The 18,308-nt window shown below is 40.6% G+C and overlaps 1 protein-coding gene across 2 annotated transcripts in view; it reads right to left on the reverse strand.

Annotated features, from left to right (window-relative positions):
- Positions 1–687: 687 nt before the first annotated feature.
- Col28a1 (collagen type XXVIII alpha 1 chain) overlaps positions 688–18,308 on the reverse strand; it is a 153,133-nt gene continuing 135,512 nt past the window's right edge. For both annotated transcript variants that reach the window (XM_039108604.2, XM_039108605.1), the window contains 4 exons: positions 17,522–18,070; positions 16,097–16,254; positions 2,581–2,767; positions 688–1,319 (listed from right to left, as the gene is read on the reverse strand). In XM_039108604.2, the coding sequence (XP_038964532.1) occupies positions 1,147–1,319; positions 2,581–2,767; positions 16,097–16,254; positions 17,522–18,070 (1,067 nt within the window). In that variant the 3' untranslated portion in view covers positions 688–1,146. The remainder of the gene's footprint in view (positions 1,320–2,580; positions 2,768–16,096; positions 16,255–17,521; positions 18,071–18,308) is intronic.

Below are 18,308 nucleotides of genomic sequence, written 5' to 3' on the forward strand. Positions count from 1 at the left end.
GAGTAGGATCTCTCTGTCATTGACATGTGTTAGGGAAGGACATGCCAGGACTTCCACAGAGTCAGCACTTCGGGCTACTCTCCACACAGAGTCAGCGCTTCGGGCCACTCTCCACACAGTCAGCGCTTCGGGCCACTCTCCACACAGAGTCAGCGCTTCGGGCCACTCTCCACACAGAGTCAGCGCTTCGGGCCACTCTCCACACAGAGTCAGCGCTTCGGGCCACTCTCCAGGTTATATATACATTTATTGTTTGTTCCATCCTATTTTAAAACTGACAGGCAGGTTGCATGTCTTTTTGAATAAATAATGTCACGTGGTAAAATTTTAATTATGCCATGGAACCCCCTGCAATGGTATTTTTTTTTCTGGGATGGCTACTCTTCCATTTCCTTAGACTGGAGCTTTTTGGTGTCCAACTGAAATGGGAGCAACAGGCTGAGAAGGGGAAAGCGTTCTGTAGATGGTGTGTTAGAATACTCTCTCAGCTCAGAGCTAGCTGTCTTCCCACACTTAGTATAACAAAATTGTTATACAACAGTGGGCAGAATCTCACTCCCTCACCATAAAATCAAGTCTCATTCACATATTTTTTTTTAAGGAGATGTGTAAAATCTGCTTCATTTCAATACATAGCTTAAGCGTACCTTGAAGGCTTAGATACCAATGAGGAACAGGAAGAGTCCATTTATCATACAATTAGTGAGTTTATTTCAGACGTATTTCTCTCTACTATCACTTTGGGCTAAACTCATAACTCCCCCCACTATTCCAGCACTCACACGAAGACATCCCTCCAATGTTCAAACCAAATTCCTTCTCCTCACAAACCACTGTGAAGGTGCTGTAAGAGTGCGGGCACAGGGAGGGTGGCGTGTGAACTGCCATTGTATGTGTATTAGAATGAGGAGGAATCAGGGTCACACTGCAGGTTGTGAAACAGATAAAGACTGTGTTCTAAAGTTACACAGCGGAGTCCAGGTCCCTAGTCCTTCCACCCTTCAGCGGTGTAGACAGTTAATCAGACTACATCCCTAAGTGGTGGTCGAGAGGGCTCTATGATTTATGAACTATCGCTACTTCCTGTATGCCCAGATGTGTCAGGCTCTTTCTAAACCTCTGCTTGAAGCCCGTTAGTGTGCTTGTTCATTGTTTAATGCAGGTTTCTTGACATTCCTTTTCACTGTGGAATCTGTTTCCTGAGCCATTGCAGCCACTGAACCAAAAGCGAGCACAAGAGTTGACCTGTTTGTCATAATACCAGCGAACCACATAGTCGCCACAGTTTCCAGGCTTCAGGGCCTCCTCGCATCTTGGATCTAGGGAGAAAACAGGGTTGGGGTTACTAGGAGTTTTCCCCTCACTGAAGACATCGGGAAGAAGACAGAAGCTTTATGAAGTAACATAAAGTTTCATTCTTTGTGCATTTGAACAGACCAGTCAAAAGTCTTTCGTCTTTATGAAACCCCACTAAATTATACATCTTCAATAAGGCATAAGTGAGAATCTATTAACTAATAACTCTGAGGGATTAGCTGACAAGAGAAAATGGGATAAAAAAAAAAAAAAAAACGATAGCCCAGGCTAGCTTTGAATTTCTCATGATCTACCCTCCACCTTCCGAGGACTGGTATTACAAAGAGGTAGTATTGTGCCCCAGCACAGAACTTCAATCATTTAGGTGCACCAAAGAGCAGTCCTAGTATCATGACTCTCTTTTAAAAGTTGCAAGACCTTTTAACATCAGTTACAAAGAACTTCAGAAGTGCATTCCCTATAGGAAAGCCAAAACAAGGCCATTTTGTGCTAATTTCATCAGAGCCTCCAATTTATTAGATCCTTTTCGTTGACCAACACTTCAGAGAGCATTGATTCTATTTTCGACATGAAGAAATTATTCCAAGGTAAGAAAGGCCAGACTAACAGAATCCAGTTTCCCAAGACTTGTTCTCTCGGAGATGATCCATGCAGCATAAGCTTCCACCATCTCTGTTGCAGAGCCGATCTTCACCCTAACTCCCTTCATCAGTTCCTCGGGTTCAGAGAGTGTATAAATATATGTTCTACAGCTGATCTCTAAATCTGTTTCTACCATGAAGAGCCCTTACACCCAATAGAAAGGAAGAGATTTCTATAACTGCTACCACTAGAATAAATGTCTTGTAAAGTGCGACCTGTCCATCTAAACCCCTGTTGGACTTGTCATTTTTGTGTATGTTGCAAAACACACACAGGGATGAATTGTCTCTGTACATATATAAACTTGTAGAAAACATGTGCTCGATCAGAGTCCAAGTTATACAATCACGGGACAAAAATCTCAAATATCTACATTTATGAAGAACACCAAGCAGCTGGGTCTGGGGCAAACAGGAAAAGCAATCAACTCCAGAACATTCGGGCTAAAACCTGTGCTGTGATATTTCCATATCCACATTTACTCCCAACATGACTGCCTCTCATATCCCATGTGACCCAGCCAGAGCTAGCTCTCATCTCCCCCATTAAGTTATAGATTTCTTCTTGTGGAGACTCTGGAGACCACTCTTGTACAGCAGCCGAGTGAAAGAGGTCTCTTACCTTTGTACAGAGATTTTTCTGACTGCAACAAATTAGGATTTGGAGTCCTTGCTTCCACTCTTTCAGGGCTGCTGAGCAATGGCTTAAGTGTATTGGTGGCCTCAGGTGGGGTTGGGATGGCCAAGTTACCAGCCTCAGTCAACACAGAAGGTTCAGTCTCTTCATTTTGACCTCTAGAGATATTAAACTACACACACACACACACACACACACACACACACACACACACACACACACAATCATATACCACATCACATACATGAAGCATCACATGCCACATTCATATAACACACACATCACATGTACCATGCAAACACACAGACACATACCACATACGTACAAACATCACGTATGCATACAACATTCGTATAAGACACAGACAAAAAGAAAGAAAAAATAACATTACAATTTTTTTGATAATGTCAATTGACTTTTCAGAAAATATAGAAAAGGATTTTCTTTGTTGTGTCTCCCCAGCAGTCCAACGCTGACTATTTCAGCAGCCCTCACTTGATAAAGAGCAGTTTTCCTGCCACTTTGTGTGGTATCTAGTACACACACTTACTGCCTATGTCTGGGCACAGATGTTATTCTGCTGAGAACTTCCAGGGAGAATTGTATGCAGGGCATGAAATATGTAAAGCTGGAAAGGGATGGTGTTCATTCTTCTTTTAGTTATGGCTATGAATAAGAAAAATCAACACTAATTTAGCATTTTTATGGTCTTTTTCATTTTGTTTCCTAACACTAGAGCTCTTAATGAGATATTCTAAAATATCCACCCAGAATTCAACGAATTTTGAGGCAGAGAGTTGGAACAACAGACAGAGGACAACAAAATCTAAATGAAAGCAACTCAGCATCCCATTTGATGGTTTGTTCAATCCCAGCTGAAAATCCTACCCCCTCTCCCAGCGGCACTCTTGTGGGGTGCTTAGCTTCTAAGAAGTTCTGAGAAACACTTCATCACTAAAGTATACAAGATCATAACTCCAAAAACATTTTTTAGCAAAACTTTCAAGTTGCATCTCAAGTTTTGATATATAATGAAACAGGCAAGGTACTTTGCTTAAGAAAAATTCATGTTAGTTTTCTGACTGTTAGCAAGAGGTAGGCAAGTCACTGTTGGAAGTGAAAGTGTTTTTGTTCGGTTGGTTTAGTTTAGTCTTGTTTTTGTTTGGTGTTTTCGTTTTTCTTAGAGCTCAGCTATATGGAGGAGTCAATGCCTCAACCTTAGTCAATGCCTTACCCTATATTCCTATAATGGCTCTCTCATTCTCCTGCTCTTTATCTATTTTAGTAAACAAATTTACAAACTAAATAAAGTAGTTTTCTGATACTTTCTTAACCAGGGATGCAGGCAGACAGTGAACAGAGCCAGCTGTCATCCTCGCATGCCCTCTGTTATCTACTGTTTTACAGTGTTTGATCCATATGCACACGCATGCAAGCACATGCGCACATACTCACAAGCCTATCGAGTGAGCGTGCTTTAATCTGACTACTTATGGATGCATGTTTCCTGAAGTACTATCCTGAAGGATCAGAGCAAATACGTCCATTAGAATCAGTCCTTAGCCCTTTGGATAGATAACTCTCAATTCAAATACAACGGTAACTTCTCCCTGGTTCCAAACACAGCCTTTGGTAAAGTTGTGCATTTCTTGCAGTTCCTGTTTTCAGAGTGGCCCTGTGTGCATCAGATGGTTTGAGTATCATCATCTCTTAACACTTTGAGACTGGCAGTCCTCCAATGGGAAGGGAGAAAGGTCCTGACACTGGGAAGACGTACTGCTGTTCCCCTCCCATAGCTTCTTCAAGAGATACTATAGCAACAGAAGAGTCACTGGCAGCATGGGTCTCTGAGGTGAGTGTTACCTGCTCCGGGTGGCATGGTCTCCTTAAGGAATTACCTCTGCCTTTGAATCTTTACAGAGCTCAACTCCTGGGACCTGAGAAGTTCCTCTTTTCTCCATGTAGAAATGTCTGTTTGCTTTCTAAATCAGATGAGCATTTGGGAATTTCCACAACTGTAACATTGCACCATGTTTCAAAATAAACACAATTAACTTTCATCTATAAATGAAAATAATTTCATCCATCTTCTGGCTCAGGAAAGCTTGAGACCATTAAACAAATGTATGATTGTTGTGGTTGGCAATTTAAAATTCGTTCTTCCTCCTTACAAAAGCAAACATGTTTGCTGGAAGGGGCTTTAGAAAATAATGGGCAAGGGAAAAGAGCAGAATAGAAATCAGAAGCAATTCTACTCACAGATAATTACTGTTGATATATTTCCCCCGCTCTATTTTTTCCTATGTGAACATATTTTTAACCACAAAAAAAGTGCAGGCTGGGACTGTAAGTCGGTTGGTAGAGTATTCACTCAGTGTCTTTGAAACTCTGGGTTTAATGCATAGGCGATCCAAAAGACAATAGGCTCTGGTTGGTCTTCTATGCTCTGCGCTATTTTTCTTATTATATAGTATCAACAGTGCACATATTTCACACTGACAATACACAATTTAAGATGCTTAATACACATGGCTATAATGCCCCTCACCATGTGTGTGTGTGTGTGTGTGTGTGTGTGTGTGTGTGTGTGTGTGTGTGTGTGTATGCATGCATGTGTGTCCATGTGTGTACACATATGTGCCATAATAGGGATTGAAGCCAGGGCCTTTCAAATACTCTTACCACTGATCCATACCCCAGCCCTCTCTTTTCTTTTTTATTTCAAGTGGTCTCACCAAGTTGCCCATGCTGGCCTTGAACCATTCCATAAGCCAGGTAAAGTGTGATCCTTTGGTGGTCCTGCTTCAGTTTCCAAAGTACCCTGCTTATAAACCCTGAAACAGCAGGTTCAGCTTACAGTGGCCTTTTCTGAATTTTTTTTTCTATTTTAAACTTCGTGGCTATTTGGGATACAGATACTTAATACTTTCAGGCAACATCCCGAATTTGCGTACTCACTGGGAATATCATTAAGTAATCATCACTTGCTTGCTATTAGGAATGAAGAAGTAGGTGACTGACAGTTTGACAGGTGAAAAATTCTCCAGCTGGCTACAGAGCAGGGTCGCACAATCTGTCTTTTCTATGTCTTGCCTACTATTTCCACCTCTCACCATAACCTGCGGCTCCTTCATTCTTTTCAGTCTGCCACAGTAGCTCAAAATCAGCCTTCCTACCACAGCCCAGAAAACATTAGGCTCCACCTGAAAAGATTCCAGTAGCCACATCAGGACCAACTGTCCTCTTCTGCATGGTGCTCAGTAACTTACGGCCCTTCTACAGTGTAGCCCATACACAGTTCAACTGTTAACCACACCACACCAAAGAATATGCTACCCCAAAATATGTCACTTTGGGATATTAATTATTTTGAGGTAAAGATAGTTAGAAGTAAATACAAGAAGATCACTCTTCTTTTTTATTGGCCTAAAAGCAAGACATAATGTTTTCTAAGGTGTCACCTGCTCCCTTCTCCACCAGGAAGGGCAGAGTTATTAGTGGAGACCCATGATTCTTAGTAGAAGGATAGTTCCAGAAGACTTCAAACGTTAACCACCTTGTCTCTCCTTCTAGTTCTCATATTTTCACCTCTCCATGATTTTCACTCTAGAAACTCAGTCCTTTTCCTTGGTCTTGCCCTCCTCTCCATAGTTACTGTTTTTCAGGAAGCTGCTTAAGCCCTCGTGCTAGCCTCCCTTGGAGTCAGTCATTGACTGCATGATCCCCTGTGCATGAATGTTGCTCATGTTAATAAGCCTCTGTTTGTCTCTAATCTTATTAGTGTATCTCCCATCAATCAGATTTGCGGAGCCCTAGCCAATGAGCCTAAAAAGATACAGGATAAAGAAAAGTGTTTTCTGTTGACAGTTTTAATCATCTCGTTTTGTGTGTGTCTTAATTATCATTACCTGCTGCTGTGATTAAATGCCCTGACGGAAGCAATGTAAGTCAGACAGTTTCACAACTCCAGGCAAACTCTATGGTAGTCAAAGTGAAGTCATGGCAGAAGGAACTTGAATCGGCTGGTCTTATCATATCACGGGCAAGAGCAGAGGACAGTGAACTAATGCATGCATGCTAGGGCTCAGGCTACCCACTCCTTTACATGCCCAGGACCCTTCCCTGTTGAGCCCAGATGATGTCAGATTGAGAACTAAATCTAGTCATCACAATGTGTATGAATATGTGCATTAGAAAGGCAATTAGTTAATGCCACTTCTTTCCCTCCCCTCTCTTCCCCTGCCTTCCTGTTTCTCTTCCCTGATTTACGCTTATTTTCCTCTTTAATCTCTACAGCATTGAATGGGCAAATGGTAGACAGTGGTTAAATTCATGAGTTAGAAAACCCTTCTCATGCACATTGTTAAGTTGAATTTAATACAAAAGGGGGAAATAGTAAAAGGCAGTTGGGTTATGCAATTTCTCTAGGGATGTCAAGAACATTCTAAAGAAGACGGGGCTAGTGAGTAGAGAAGACAGAATGTCATCTAACAGCAATGTCATTTAGGCAACCCAAACCTAACTAGCAGAACAGAGACCAAATCAGTGCTACAGGAGAGAAGACAGAAGGGCGGCTCGGAGGACTGGAGCCTAGGTTATAACTGACTTGAAAGCAACAGGTAACAAACTCTGGCTACTCCATGGGTGAGCACACAAGTGTTTGTTTCTGCTTCTTTCTTGTCCCATTTATAAATCTTCAACCTAAAATCATAAGCCTGCCTACCACTCTGTCTGTTTCTGTTCTGTCACACTGTTCAAAATCAGGTGAGGACCTGAAGGGTTGGCTCTGTGGTCGAATGTACTTGTTCTTACAGAGGACCTAGATTTACTTCCCAGCACCCACATGGCAGCTCATAGCCATCTACAACTCCAGTCACATGGGGATCCGGTGCCCTCTTCTGACCTCCAAAGGCTCCAGGCATTCACATGGTACACATACACACATGCAGGCAAAGCATACAAAACAATAAAATAAATAAATCTATCTCCCCCAAAAGCAAGTACGCCGACGGCTTTGCTTAGACTTAGCACTTCCCAGCATGGTAGGTTACATGGTAGATGCTGGCTCTACAGTCAAAACCTTCCAAGTTCTGTCTGGCTTCACTGGATTCCTCTCAGATGGACTATCCCAGGTGCTGTTCCTTCTTTAGAGGTCCATCAGCACACACACACTGAAATTTATTAGCATTCCAAGGTTTCCAAACCACCTTGAGCTTGGACTGCCCATCCCCAGACTGACTGGACCTTTTGCAGAGGTAGAATACAGGGCTGTACTCGGCTTAAAGCCTCCAACATTTTGAATGCCATTCAACATGAAGTAACACAAGAAAAGTTAGAAGTCTTTTAAAAATATAACATATATCAAATCGATGCATCTCCACATTAGAAATTATAAAACTGGGGAAAAACATAGACTTTGGAGCTGAGAAAATAAAGTATACATCTTCAGCACTGGGAACACCAAGTTTTCTGACTCCGACTCTGCAATCTTTCTTCTAGGTCAGTTTTCAGTATGCTTGCCGCCTTGTTTTCTATGCCGTAGGACAGAACGCCTCTCACTCAAGGGGTGATAGGTCAGCAGCAGCAGCAGCAGTCAGTACTTACCCAGCAACCTCATAGTCTAATAATTAGCTCTGTCATAGGTTCCGCTGAGGTTTGGTTTTCTTACCACAATGAGAATATTAATTTTATCTTATAAAGTAAATTGGGATTTGGCCAATATGAACATAGATGTAGACATGACTTATTCATGACCATTTACACATAATTACTTCTGGTTTCATCAAGACAAATTAACTTTGCCCACATCAGAGAAACCTAAACAACACTAAGCTTGCTCTGCTGTCTCTTTTCAGTGCTCACCTTTTCAGTGCCTCTGCTTATAGCCTTCAGATAAGGTACTTAGTCGTTGTCACTATAATATGATTAAGTAACCTACAAGAGTTTACTTCTATAGAGCATTCAAAGAAAATACAAAGAAATCTCAGAAGAGAGAGAATAGGGGAGAAAGACTTGGTGACGGGGATATTTAGTATGTATGAGGCTGACAGAGAAAGAGAGGAACCACTTCAGGAACTGAAAAACAGTATGGCAGAGAGGTGGGAATTCACCTTCAGAGAGTGTCTGTGATATTACACACAAATGAGAAATCAAGTAAGGTTTTACTAGCCAGTCCTTGGTGGCCTTTATGTAGAGACAGATTGGACCTGACTTCCGACAGTTGTTAGTGGGATGGGAAAAGGGTGAGGTGTGAGAAAATTAGGTGGGAGTGAGAATTAGGGGCAAGTGAGGGGAGGAAGAAAGGGAAATGGGGGAAAGAGAGGGAATGAAGGAGTAGAAGAGACAGAGACGTAGAGAAAATAAAAGGCCAAGAAAAGTAAGACAAAGACAGATTAAGGCATTATCCTAATAGGGATTATTTTATTATGAGAAGATAGATCTAAATAGAATATTAGCAAAATCACTGTGTTAATTCAGAAGGAGTTGGCTTATTCTTAAGATGGGCAAATCTGAAACCTACTTACTGAGCTAGAGATCTGGTGGGGTGGAAAAGTAGACCAAGTAGAAGGAAACACTGAGGAACAGAGGTGGAGGATTATAGTCTCCGGTCAGAGCAGAGGCTGGGATGAAGCCTACATTCAATTCCAGTGTCAGGTTTGAACCTGACCAGGGCCGCAGTTCTTTGAGCGTGTTCCAGCAGAAGCTAGGCATGTTGGCTCAAATCTGTAATCGCAGCATGCAGGAGGCTAAAGCAGGAGGATGGCTGTGAATATGAGGTCAGCCTAGGGTGCATAGTCAGTTTTAGGTCAGCTCAGACTACAAAATAAGGCCCTAGCTTAAAAAACAAACACAAATTCCCTCTGGAGCCTGGTTTAGCAATGGCTCATTTGGGTGACCTAGATGAAGTGATGAGCAGAGAGGGAGGGAGAGTGGGAGTGAGGGAGGGGGAGGAAGGGAGGGAGGGGGAAGGAGGGAGGGAGGGGGAGGGAGGGAGAGAGGGCTAGAGCCAGAAGCATTCTGCTGGTGCAGATGAAGGCACAGGAGATGTAAGCTGATTTTTGCAATGCACACTGATACAGAAGATTTATATAGACTGGAGGCTGCATTGAAAACATCAGGAAGAGGGAAACTTTCTCCCCTACTTCCTCCACCAGGCCTCCTCTAGCAGGTAACAGTACTACCCCTGGGGCTCATCCCACACTAGTTTGGCTGTGTCTCTCATCTGGTTGCTAGGAAACCATTATGTACAGACACCCCACATCCTCCTCCTCCTAGCGAAGAAGTGGTCTGGCTGTCAGTTATCTAAGTTATATGCAGTTGAGGAAGAAGTTTTCAAAATACTAAAAAAAGAAGAATAAGATTTCATTCCTTTCTATTTCTTCAAAAAGAAAACTATATATGTGAAGAATTCTGTAACAAACTAGTTGAAATGGATTGACGCCCATCACCCTTGCATGCATAATTATTGATAAATACATTTAGAATCATGAAAGGTAAGTTCGCACAGGAACTAAATAAAGATACTTATGGAATTAATGGGTCATTACTGGACGTAATTGTAGAACTGATAAGCTGATGTTTAATTGGTTTCATTGCCTCCTCATTTATATCATGAAAATCTTAACCTAACTGTCCAAACCAGGAAGAATAAATAAACATGAAGTGTTAACATTATTAATGACATCAAATGTTTGAGGCTCCATCCATTTACCTGCAAACTATATCGTGACAGCCAGACTATATAGTGAAACTCTAGGAGCATTAAAAAACAAAACAAACAATTTTTAGTCATAATTCTCATGCTACTGTGATCCTAAAATCTTATTATTTTTATAACTTTATATTAATTTAATTGGTATTTTTCATTGAAGGAAATCTACATATTTTTCTTTTAACCCAGTGGCTGGCATAGAATTTATCTCATCTGTCTACTATGCATAAAACAAAACATAATTTTGAATCACGTACAGGGCACAATATTTAATTAGATGTAGATTGTGTCCTTAAGGGATTTCAATCCATTAGGAAAGTTAAGGCACATGCATACATGCATATGTAATTATTAATAATAAAGTATAATAAATTCAAGAGCAAATATAAATTATCCCAAGGAGAGGTTCATAATACGGTAGATAATCATAGATGGCTCCCCTAGACTGGTCTACAAAGAAACAGCAGAGGTTTGCAAGCTGTGGACCAGGAGATCCTCTACTATCCTTATCTCTCAACAGAACTGTTCTCGGGCATATAGAATACATCTAAATCAAGTCTGAGTCTTTTTCCACAGTTAAATGGAATGCTTAAAAGGCTAGGTTTTCTTTGAGATAGACACCATCAACTTAGATTTCACAGTAAAGTGTATATAATCCATTTCCTAAGAACAGAACCTGGTAGAAAGAAAAGGAAGAAGGAACAGCAGGTGCCCAAATGAAGTAATAAAGGACACGAAGAAAGAAATAAGACTCACACTCAAAATGAAGTAGGGCATTTACCTACTTTGCAAAACAACCTAAAAGATTTGGGAATGATTTGAGAACATAAATGTTCTGATTTTACTTGGATATTATAGCTATATTTATAATAGTCGGATCCTCATGCACAGAAGATTACTGAGTGTTTTGGATGAGAATGGCCCCATAGGCTCATACATTTGAATGTTTGGACCCCAGTTAGTGGAACAGTTTAGGAAGGATTAACAGGTATGACTTTGTTGAACGCACTATATTACTGGGGCTGGGCTTTGAGATTTCAAAAGCTCATTCAAGGCTCAGTCTTTCTTTGCCTACCTGCTGCCTGTGCATCAGAATGTAGAGCTCTCACCTACTGCTCCAGCACCATGCTGTCTTCTTCCCACTGTGATGATCTTGGACTAACCCTCTAACTTTATAAGTAAGTCCCAGGTAAATGCTTTTCTTTATAAGTATTACCTTAGTTATAGAACAGCAATAGAGCAGTAACTAAGGTGATAACTATATACATACATAGTTATAATAATATTTCATGTCTGTGCATGTGCATCAATTTTTGATCAACAAAATCACCCAGGTATCTCAAAGGGTTAAATTGAATAGGAATGTACAGTTGTCTGCTCAGACTAAATACGTGCTGGGAAATTGATTGCCTGTAAATTCATCTACTAACACAGGGCCATTCAAGAAAGTTCAAAATCATTGCAACCTTCTACTTTCTCATAGTCCCCCTGAGGGAACTTAACCAATACTCAGTTCTGGTCCATGTTGTAGCTATTTTATAAATCTATACCATTTTAGATGTACTCTTTTGCATCCTCCCTACCCCCGCCCTTAGCTAAAATGCTCTATCTGTCATGATCAGTTAAAGCCACTGGTCTTTTAGGGTGATCAGAATTCCTAGAATGCCACAACAAAGGTATATGGCCTTATTGCTCCTCATTCTCAGATTAATTTATCCTTGGGTGCTACTAAAGCACTTAACGTGGTATAAACAAACCCATTATCTTCCTTTTAAAAAGGAACCATTCTCCCACCAGTAGTAATCTTGATTGTAGTCTGTGGTATTTCAGGCTATGTTATCTTTAATCCCAAATATCTAGGATCCCATCAAAACCCACCCCTGCTCTAATCTCCAAACCAATCACCAAGTCCTGGAATCCTACCCAGCAAAAGCTTCCCACTCTACATCTTCTTTTTATGTCTACTGTCCCTGCTTAGTTTATTTATAACCTTATAATTTCTCACCAAGACTATTGCACGTCCCATATCTCAGCCTCCAGCCTCCTCACCCTCTCCTCCTCCTATCTCCTACGCCAAACCAGAGTGTAGGATGATGTCATTATGCTGGTGAAGGCAGGTACAAGACAGAAAGAGGCCTGTCATAGGATGAGAAGAAAGGATGGGCGGAAGAAAAGTTTTAGAGAGGAGGAGGAGACTGGAAAGAGAGAAGCAGTGGAAAGAACATGGAGGCGGATGTTAAGATTCCTCTCTGCACATTTACAGGTTGTTATGAATATTCTTAAGGGATGGATATGTATCGGGATTTGTATGTCTAGATGAGCAAATTATATAGTATCAATTGGATCAGAGGTTACTGTGTTGTGTGTTCTTTCATGTGGCAATTTAAGTTCAAGAGAATGTGTGGTGACTGGACACACTAGCCCACCAGGAAATTGGGATGTGTATGTCTGACATAGTGGCAGCCTGCCTTGGGAACTAGACAGGTAGAGATATTATTGCTAGGCTCAGAGAGTAGCCATTGGCAGTGTGATGTGGGATGGAGCAGAGCAGGTGAGACACTTTGCTGACTGAGATGAAGAGATCTACCAGATGCCTTGGGGCTCTACGGTGCCAGGCCTAGTGCGGGATAAAAGACAGCCCTTTTTATAAATTTACAGCAACACCAGAGTTATTCTTTTTATGAACCAATCATCATCATATGACCTTTGCTGGTCTGTGAACAAAGTTCAAACTTCTTGGCATAACATATGAAACCATTTATGAATCATTTTCAAAGTCCCATTCTACCATACATACACCTTAGCCTGGTTCCGGACTGAAGCTGTCTCTTCAGCTTCATGTGTGAACTTTGGAGGTTACCCCCACCCTTTGTACATGATCCCTGTGCTAAAATCACCTTTCCTTCTACTCTCCCCTTAAGAAATTATTAGTATCAACACCTCCTTTTATGAACTAAATTTTGTTTTCCTCCAGAATTCACATATGTAACAAGGAAATATCTGCTTATAAGCCAGGAAGTGAGCTGTCACCTAACATCAGATTCAGACGTTCCAGTCTTTAAAACAGTAAAAACTAAATGTTTGTTATTTAAGCCAGTCCATCTTATTTTTACCTTTAGCTTCAGACATTTTCTACTTCCCTTCCTAAACTAATTTCTACCCCTTCTTGTGCTTCAGCCATCCCTCTGCTTCTACTATTAGATCATCATTACATCGTGGTACTTTCCAGTGTTTCTAATAAACATGGGATGGCAGGACATTTCCAAGGTCTGCTCTTGGGAATCACTGGTGTTAACCTAAACAAAGCATGGTTCAGGGAGTACAAAAGGGTCTGTTATAAACTGCTTGCTGAATGAAACCTGGGCTTGTTTCTTTTAAAGAAGACTTTAGAAGACATCAAAATGCCTATTAGAAAATTGTTCACATAGTTCAGCTAGATAACCAAGAGACAAGTCACACAAAGAGGAACCTTGGCTTACAGGGCAGGACAAATGCCACCAAGGCTGGACTTGGGAATAGCACAACAAAAGAGTGACTGCATATGTGGTGGTTTGACTAAAAATGGCTCCCATAGGCTCATAGATTTCAGTGCTTGGTTGTTAGGAACTGGAGCTTATTAATAGAGATTAGAAGGCATGACCCTGTTAGAGTTGGCGTTAAAGGAAGTATGCCATTGGGGGTAGATGAGGTTTCAAAAGCTCAAGCCAGGCCTAGCCAGTCTGTCTGTCTGTCTGTCTGTTTCTATCTATCTATCTATCTATCTATCTATCTATCTATCTATCTATCTATCTATCTATCTATCTATCCATCCATCCATCTATACACATGTCTATCTCTATCTCTTTTTTCCTGTTGCCCGTACATTGAGATGGAGAACTCTCAGTTCCTCACTAACACCATGTGAGCCCATATGCAGCTGTGCTTCCCAGCATGCTGACAATGAACTAAACCTTTGACCCTATAAGCCTGTCCCAATTAAAGGCTTTTCTCTGAAAGATTTGCTGTGCTTATGGTATCTCATCACAGAATAGAACAATGACAAAGACAACTTACTTAAAGCATTATAAGATCTATCTATCTATCTATCTATCTATCTATCTATCTATCTATATATCTATATATCTATATATCTATCTATATATCTATCCATCCATCCATCCATCCATCCATCCATCCATCCATCCATCCATCTATCTATCCATCCATCCATCTATCTATCTATCATGACACAGTTGTGTGGTTCTCAAGTATGAATCTCATAGACAGCAACAGTGTCAAGTCACAATGTCAAAAGGATATGTCCCTGGCCGTACAGTATTGCCACTAATTTACTTTAAAAGTTTTAGATAGACAAGAGCCAGGCAAGTCCTGTGGGCAAAATTCTACTTTCTACCAGCTTTTATAAGTAATTTTTACTTTGCTTTGAATGCTGGGGATTGAAAGCACATTCTACCACTGAGCCAAAACCCAGCTGATATTTGCTAAATAAATTTTATTAGAGCACAATCATACTTATTCACTTGAGTATTCCTCTATGACTATTTTACAATTCAAAGATAAAACTGAAAAACTGAAACAGAAATTCTATGGCCTGTCAGTCAAAAGTATTTAAGATATGACCATTAGTGTACAGCCATCTGGTCTACATCTGATACAAATGTACATGTGGATTTCAAAACAATTCAGTGTAAGCCTCTTGCTTTAATAAAAAAATACTGATTTGGAGTCAGTATTTTAACACATGGAATCACGTCAGAGGATTTCTGGCCCTTTTTGAATAAAGAATAAAAATCTAGTGGGTCCTGCAATCTGTGCCCTTAGGAATGGTATCCTAGGCCTGACTCCTCAACAAACCTGGCTGAGTCCTGATCCTGATGCCTCTTGGGGTCTTAGTCTATCTAGTTAGCCAAATCCTGGTGCTAGAATGTTGTTTCACATGCTCATGATGACTGCCTTTAATGAAGCTTCAATAAAAGGACAGCACAGAGGCTCCGCTGAACTTAAAGTATAATAGCATGACTCCACACTTCTGGAACAAGAACCATAGAAGTAGGAGAAGCCAGGAGGAAGAGACTGTATTCAACACTTATAAGTAACTATGGGAGACTCTTCACTTTCCTCTGGATCTGATTGGCTTAAGTCAGTTCCCAGGAGCTTGCTAAGAAGACAGTAATAGTTGTCTCTATCTCCAGAAGGCACCCATCCTCACTGGAGAGCTCCAACACTGAGCACCCACCTTGTACCATGATCACACACAACCCAAATCCCTCCCTTTCCATGAATAAAAGTAGAAAGCTCGAAGGGAAAAGGACATGGTACGGAGTGTGGGAGGTTGGCACTATGACATATATGAAAACTTTGGGAAAACTTGAGATGGTACAAGGGGGATGAAGTAATGAATGAATGAATGAATGAATGAATGAATGAATGAATGAATGAAATAGAGATAGAACAGAATCTGCAAATCATAACAAGAGGGTAAATTTATGTAACATAGTATTAGTCTATTCCAGGGTACATGGTTAAAATCATGGTAGTGGAATAATATAAATGTAACATTTTCAACATTTAATGAATCATTATCAAATATGGAAAAATTAATCCCATAGTCATGTTTTAAGTTCTAGAGCTATTTCAAAACTGGAAATCTATCACCATGGTGACAATGCTTGGAATCAAGGACCTAAACTGTATGTAGCTCAGCTGATTTTGAGCATGTAGGGAAGGCATTATGTCTTCCATATCAAACTATGCCCTTTAAGTGCAAGGAGTGAGCCAACGTCTACTTACCAACTTAGAAATTTCTTTTGTAGGCTTTGGAGTGGATATGTTGACCTCTCGCTCTGACACCCCAAATTCAGGTTGAAAAGATGATGATCCAAAAACTTGTATGAGATAGGAGTCAAAATCTTCACAAATTTTTTTAGACAGCTTTTGCTTCAGAGTATCTTTTATTAAAAAAAAAAAGCAGAAAAGGGAGTTAGTGGAAGCAGTGAAACTTTATTCAATACCTCCTTAAGGAGACCTGCCCTATCCTTAAAATAAGCTACCTCCCATTATTGAAAAAACATTGCCAAGTTAACCATAGTATGTAGCATTTTTATATTACCTGTAAAAAGATTATTTAATAATATACAATAGCATAGTACCAGCACACTGCATTACTCTGTAAAAAGAGATAGCCTCCTCTACTATATAAAATAGGCCATAGATCTGGTTTTAGTTCTAACAGTAGGTCAGTTTATCCAAAATTATATTCATCATTGTTGTAACGAATTAAAAACTCTCTTAAGTTGATAAAGCCTTAATAATTCAATTGTTAAAATATAACCATTTCTCAAGTGTGTGACACTTCTAATCATTCTGATCATTCACATGAACAGCCCAATGAAACCAAGTATAGCAGATAACCTACCCATTAGCCAGCAGAACTCTGAGACAACGGACCCCCAGATTAGCAAAGGTTCTGAGTTTGGTAAGTTACCCTGTGGCTGGCAGTGTTGATCACTGGTGTAGGAAGGGCCTAAGGTGGTGAGGTAGTATGCAGCTACACAAGGCTTCATTCTCAGATTGGTAGACAAGAAAGGATTAAATCTGGGCCCTGCCAAAATAAGTCATTCTCCACCCAAGGATTGTAATATATTTTTACTGTGAAACTCTACTGCCCTAGATGACATGCAGATGAATCAGTATATTAGTCAGGCTCATTAGTTAATACCAATTAATATGAAAAGATATTTAGTATAAAAATGCCCACTAGGTTAGCATAGTGACGTACTTGCAAAGATTATTCTTTAAGATAAATTGCTAGCATAAAGTAAGCAACTAGAACATGACTTCTGATCCTGCTGCTTTCATTTCTCATTGCTTTAGACTTCCTAACTTTTTCAAGTGTTTTCTTTCAACTTTAGGGCTTGTTATTTGATGCTACACCCTCTGTTCTAGTTAGAAAACTTTTGAATGGCGATAACATTCTAAGTCCCTTTCTTTCCCTTCATTCCTATCATACTCCAGTCAAACTCCACAGCCAGCTGAGCTGAACCAACTCAGGATTGTACCCTCTGCACTCAGTGACACCACACTTGGTTTTCAACCTTCTGTAGTTTATAGGTTATAAAGCAATGTTGACAGGATCATCTTCACCTCCCTGACTACAGATGCTGTGACCCTGCAAAGAACAACATATATTCCTTCCACCGGGGCAGACAACCTTACCTTGCAGGGTAAAGAAGTCATCAAACTGATACACGTGTTCTGAGTCAGTAGCAATGAGATTCATTTCTTTGTGAAAAATTTCAAAGTTGGGGTCATCCTTCTTTACCACCCCAATCACAAATATTTCCACTTTGGAGTCATTGGCATCCTTCACCACATCTGCCAGTTTCCTTTTATCTCGGGAATCTGTCTGTCCATCAGTGATCACCAAGGCTACCTTCTTTACCCCTGGCCTTGCCTCCTTGAACATGTCATTGGCTGCTTGAAGAGCAGTGGCTGTGTAGGTCCCTTCCCCCAGATACTGCATGTTGTCCACCACCAGCTTGAAATCATCCTTGCTGGAGAACTGCTTCAGGCTAGCTACCTTCTCCACCTTGTGGCTATAGTTGATTATTCCTATGCGGGCTGTGCCAAGATCCAAGGCCACCCGGTCAGCCAGAGTCTTCACAAAATTTTGGATGATCTGAAAGTTCTCTGGTCCCACACTTTCCGAACTGTCTATCACAAACACCAACTCCAGTGGAGTCTCTTTGCATTTGGGCCCACAACCTAAAAGATGAATGTAGAAATAGAAACACTGAAGAAATGAAAATAAACCTTTACAGGTTAATACCATATCCATAGAACATTGGCAAGCAGGTTGGGAATGAACCAAAGACTCCAGCTGTGGGCTTCCTTTCTTGTGGTGTTCCTTAAATGGGAACAGTGTATACCTGTCTCCTCTCTGGATACTATGCTTCACTCTTTTAAAAACTAGTATGTATTTAGGGGGAGTTTTTTTTATAAA

This window comes from Rattus norvegicus, chromosome 4, assembly GCF_036323735.1.
Source record: "Rattus norvegicus strain BN/NHsdMcwi chromosome 4, GRCr8, whole genome shotgun sequence".
Taxonomy (NCBI): domain Eukaryota; kingdom Metazoa; phylum Chordata; class Mammalia; order Rodentia; family Muridae; genus Rattus; species Rattus norvegicus.